A 6,004-nucleotide genomic window follows, 5' to 3' on the forward strand; every position below is an offset into this window, starting at 1 on the left:
TAAAGTAAGAAACAAAATAAAAATAAAATAAAATAAAACAAAATAAAATAAATAATATATATATATATATATATATATATATATATATATGTATATGATGTCCCTACTCTTTATTTTAAAAAGATTCCTATAAATTTCGTTCAGCAGCCTTAAGTGAGATCAAGTGAATGTGTATTTTTTTTCTTTTTTCGGGTTCCGTCATATTCTTTACTGCCGTAATTGCTAATTCAAAATTGGCGATTTATGAAATTTTTTTAAGTCAATATTGTCGAACTAGCAAAACTGCAAGGCATAAGGCTTGAACTGGAAAATTTGGAAGAATGAGAAGATGACACTGTTTATCCACTTGGTACAACATCTATAATCGATCCGAGTACAAAGCGACTGTTATTAGTAAACAATCAGGTCTATTTGAAATCACTGAAGTTGAGGTTGATGCTGTATTTTTTAATGTTACGATGATTAATCGGTTTGTACTGACTTGTATTTTTGTATGTTGCGATAATGAAACGGAAGTTCTTCAATTAAAAATGCTTTCTATCATCACTTGTATTTATTTTCCTCTTTCCTTCTGTCATTTTTTCCGCTCGATAAATATGCGATCTCATTGCTGATTATTCCACATTATTTTAATTTCCATCCATTATGTTATTTTTTCTTACCATCGTCGTCGTGACATAACTGTGCATTTGCGCTCTTCTGCCGTTTACATTACTGTTATTAAAAATGTCAGTAAGTAAAGTGGCTCAAATGATGCTTAGTGGTTTCTGTTACCACCTGTTATTATTATTAAAGTTATTATGCGACTGGTACCACATTCTTTACACCTACTGCAAAGATGAAGCTGTGGATGAAAGTTGCTATTACGAAAATCAAATAAGAAAGTCAACTTTGTTCACTTTAGGCACGGTTTTGTCAATGAAGCATATCTACAGTGCATACTTACAGCAGCATCATTGTTATTTTAGAAATCCATGTACGACTATCTATCTAGTCGATTCCAACTTATTTGTCCTCATTAAAGTCAAATAATTCTAAAACACACTTCTATTATATGTGAGGAATCACCGATTAAGTAATTGTTTCAAGAGTGACAAGTAGTAGAGTTTATTTACTTCAAACATATCGTTATAAGCCAGTTTTGAGTAAGTTGAATGCGAATGATGGGCTACAAACGATATTGATTCAGTTATTAAGCGTCTGACTTATACGTTACTTCTATCAAAACGTACAGTAGCATTGTTTTAGAATTTTAGAAACTTTAGAAAACTTGCTCTGATTTTGATGCTGATTTTTATAATGATCACTGACATATTTTTATATTCGTGGATATCGTTGAACAAAAAATCTGTAGATTGCTAGATTTCAATTTGAAAATGTGATCATGATAAGGTCTAGTCTTCTTTCGCCAGTTAATTTATTGATCCATATTCTGTATTCTCAGTTTATTTATTCCTGAAGTGAAACATATTCTGGTGATTTATTCTGGGATTTTTTCCTCACATCTTCAACTATTGTCTCTTCATATCGTTTGTGCATTTGTTTTAAACGCTGGTTATCTTTCCTTATTCGTTTAATTTACACATTAAAGCTGTAGAACTCGCAGATTAAACAAAGGACATTAAGTTTAAAATGGTCACTTAAGTTAAAATAAATCTTTTTGTGGTCTATGAGAAACACTTTTTGCATAATTTTAGGAATTTTTCTGGAACTGATTTATAGAACAGTTTCTTGAAGTGAATGAAGAAGTTTGAAAAAAGTAGGCGTTGTATTGAGGAGGGATTTGATTGGCACACTAATGGCAATCCATTTGATTGAACACTATAGCAAAACTTCTAGCAGATATGGCTTTAGTTAAACGTGTTGGCTCCACCTTACCGACTCCCTTAAGGCTCATGAAATGCATTACGATGAGAAAGAGCCAAGGAAGGAGCTGCTGGTGTTAGTCATTGTATATAGGCATCAGTTGGCACGTTATGGGACAATACTGCTCAGCAAATGACCATTTGCAATTGATCTCGATATGTTACTTGCATTTAGTCTTCATTTTGACAATATGTTCTACTTTGATCTAGATCTATACTGTAGTCCTTCGCTCGTCTATTCTGTCACAATGCTTTTTGTCATTAACAGATTTCTAAATGCCTTAAACTAATTGCTCTTATTCTGGCATCATTGCTCTCACTCAGAATCGTACAATTAATGTTTTGGTCGACTGACTGAAATGAAATTCTTTCTATTATTATCGATTCAGAACAAACAATATGAAATCTGAATCCTCGAAGTTGATGAAAGAATTTTGAATTTTCGTTTGAAGTATTTCTCGAAATATGTTTCTGCCACCGTTCTGAAGAAACACTGTCAGGGTATAACGGACAATGCTTTTATCATTCAAAGGAAAGTATTTCGACTGCCTAGTAGTACTATACCGATTTATAAGCTTTTCTAGGATATGCTGGCCACAATTCGTCTCCAGGCGATCCTTTAGATAAGAACTATTAATGATTTGCAAGAGGATATTCATCTAACGATGTTTGTGTCAGAAGCTACTCATTTTATTTGATTTTTGCAAGATTTATGACTAATGGTTACTTCAATCTTTAGCTCTCAATATAGAGACTTACTGCCACTGTGACCGATAATCGGAAATACTTCGGCTGACAAAAATTCTTTAAATCTTGCAAAAAATAGAAGCTGAAAGCAATGGGTGTATGTACAGGAGCCGATCGATATATATATATATATATATATGTATATGTATAAAGCATAGGCGAACAAAAAAATATCTCAGAAATGTTCTACCTTCATTTTTATTTCATGTCTTATGCATTTGTCGTAGTGTTGTTAGGACATACAGTAATCGCTTTCTATTTTCATATACATTTATGAAAAGTTAGGAAGAATTTTATCCTTTCTTACTTAAAATAAATGCAAACAACTTCTACTGATCCTTTCTAAACGAAAAAACCATTGCGGTAGTAATACTTATTTCTGATGCTGACAGTTATGTTCAGAAATGTTTTAATGAAATTGTTCCAACGAAAGTATGACTTAACCTTTTGAACTCAGCAATAATATGTAGACGTCTGAATTATATGTACATTTTTTTTTCGGGAGGATCTGAAAGATAACACATTTTTAAATTGTTGCATCATTGCCTAAACTTCCATGCATATATCCTTCACAAGCTTAACCATTTCGATTGAATGCATAATAAGTAGATTGACAAGAATTAAATAGTTTGCATTTTTGGTATTTAGTACAAAAATGAACTTATTTTTTGTTCAACAAAGAATCAATTCATGTCATCACCTTTTCTTCCTGAGCAATCAAAAGCATTTCCTTGGGAACAAAAATTATAATGCCGATTTCTTTTTTGGATTGGAAGCTGCTCAGATATTGAGTTAAAGATTAACTGAAGAATATATTAGTTTCATTTCCAAGAACATGCTTGTAAAATATTGATATGGAATAAGTCAGAAGAATATGTTGTGTGTAGCAGAGCGCGACATCCTCCATATTCTTCGGAGCTTTGCATACTTTTTTCCGATGATACACGAAGAGATAAAAAGCCTAGGCTGCATTGAGCCAAACTTGTCTTCTTTAATTCTCATCCCTATTTCCTAACTCATTTCTTTTCTTTCTCTTCCTTTTATAGGAAGGAACAGTTTCAAAGTGCTGAGTGTTGAAGCTTCTCTCATTCTTTGTCCTATTGTATCGTTAATGAGTGATGGATAATTGTGTCACTTATCTTACAGATTCAGTGCAACATGCTTCCATCCACCATTTTCTCTTCCCTTTCCCATAGATAATAGCTTCTTTTAATAGCTCTGGATAGTTGAAGATTTGAGATGGCTGGGTGTTATCACTAAATTGTTGGTTTTAAGTTTCATGAACCACGCGGAGAGAAGAAAACTTTACGACAGCGAGTGCGGTAAAAAAAGCCAAGCTTTTCAGTGCCTGCCTCACAACAACTTTGGATTGGAACTTCCTGGCAAATTCAGTCATTCTTTCTCCTTTTTTTCATATTGGGGCATTGGTACTGCTTTTCGTTTCCGTCCTTGATTTAATCGGAAATCAAAAACAGCACGTCGGAAAGGTCTTTCCTATCCTCGAAGAGTGACAAAAATATTATAACTTGAATAAAAACTGTGGCATCAGTATATTTGCTGAAAAGGAAAGGTGCTATTTAAAATGCGCATAAAAGTAAGTGAATTTTGTGAAGTGCTTTAACGAAGATGATATGATGAAATGATGAAGCAAAAATGAATCGAGACATTTTTCGCCTCCGTTTGTTTGATGCATTTCCGGTGTCACTGTTCTTGCATTTTATATCTGTTTTCCATTCCATTTGCGGAAGCATTGATAAGAAACAGCAAAACAGTGGAATTTTATCTGCGAATGAAGCAAAAGAAATACCATGGATGTAACCGTGATATACCAGGAGGCTACTTGTTTCCTCCGAATTACCGCTTGTTAAAACTGGTTACAATCTCTCAGGATATAAGCAGTCTTCGCCAGGAGCAACTCCGCCGAAATTAAAACAGTAGTTATTTCTTTGCTAGCGCAGATGTCAATCATAAAGAGTCGATGGAGATAGCCATTAGAAAAAAAATGGAAATGATAACAGCATGCGTGTAAGTTGTATTGGAAAAAAAAATTGCTTCATGTGCATCTTTCATGTGATTAGAAGGAATGAAATTGACAGTTTCAGGAACAGTATTTTGCGCAACTGCACGTACACATTAAATGGTCAAAACAAGTATAATTTCGTTCCGTATACAAAAGCAGCACGCCAAGTATAATTTTCGATTCTTTCCAACAACTGACATTACTGCTGCGATGTAACAACTATTCACGAATGTCATCCTCGCAACATACTGCCTTGGATCGCAAAGACTACCTCCACTGCACTGGTATTATCTTTTTAGCAACTAATTAATATGGGTACGGAGGAGAAATTTCAAAAAATGATTGTAAAAATTTGTTGAATCATCGACAAACGACATTTCTTGTAGTACAATATTCCAACGTTCTCGAAATTGTATTGGATACTGGTAGTTCGAGGAAGGTTTGTATATATAAATCTAAGGAAACAGTAGCATTTTGGGATTTTGACAGTTCCAGTGTCCGAGTGGAAGAACAGCTGAGAATAGTGATTGTACATTTACACTTTCGCTCGGCCTGTATTTCAGCAAGAACTTGTACTGCAAGCCACGACACACAACATCAATCTACGCAAGCCGGACATACTTTGCTGGGAGCAGATAGTCCAACTGGTGTTCACGGTGGTAGAGCCTCGTTGGGGTCAATCATACGGGGCACCAAGGGACATTTATTCAGTATACTTGGTAGTGTCACACAGGTTTGTCGCCTTCATGCATTTCGAGCCAGCTCTTGCATCAATAATTCAGTAATTAAATAATAATGAGCAATTCTCTCAAGTGTCTAGAAGCTATCATTCTGATAATGAACGCAGACATGAAAGTAGCCATGTTTGCATCCGACTACATCAAACTTACTACAGTCCTGGTTCATCTAACTGTAGCAAATCCTTTTGCATTCAAGGGAGTGCATCATTAGCATCACCCGGAATTGCTTGTTATTAGTTGGCCGACACAGTATGTTAACACCTGTCAACGCCATAAATTGACGTAATAAAAGGGAGGAAGTACGTACCAAGGCGAAGAAGTACACAATGGGAGGATAGAGTGCAAACTGACGGGTCCTCTCTGTAAAATGCTACCCGCACAGCCAGCAGAATTGCACATTTTTCAACTAGACATTGATTTGCGACACATAGATCGACTAGGACAGGAACAGACAATGCTGGAACAGGCAGAGAAAGAAGGGAAGAGATAAGGTAGTTGATACGCCTGCGAAATGTCAATCGATTTCACGAATGGCTTTACTTAGAGGGTCTTTTGGTGGCGGTTGGTTTGTTGGTGATAATGATATATGATATGATATGATATAATATAATATAATATAATAATAATATAAA

General features: G+C 34.8%; 1 protein-coding gene across 2 annotated transcripts in view; it reads left to right on the top strand.

Annotated features, from left to right (window-relative positions):
• Window positions 1-4,819: 4,819 nt before the first annotated feature.
• LOAG_17611 overlaps window positions 4,820-6,004 on the top strand; it is a gene marked incomplete at both ends in the record, with an annotated part of 12,149 nt that continues 10,964 nt past the window's right edge. Inside the window, 2 exons of one of the 2 annotated variants that reach the window (XM_020450271.1) lie at window positions 4,820-4,916; window positions 5,196-5,365. In XM_020450271.1, coding sequence (XP_020306078.1) covers window positions 4,862-4,916; window positions 5,196-5,365 — 225 coding nt within the window. The remainder of the gene's footprint in view (window positions 4,917-5,195; window positions 5,366-6,004) is intronic. The other variant, XM_020450270.1, reaches the window with a different exon arrangement.

This window comes from Loa loa, assembly GCF_000183805.2.
Source record: "Loa loa unplaced genomic scaffold supercont3.102, whole genome shotgun sequence".
NCBI lineage: Eukaryota > Metazoa > Nematoda > Chromadorea > Rhabditida > Onchocercidae > Loa > Loa loa.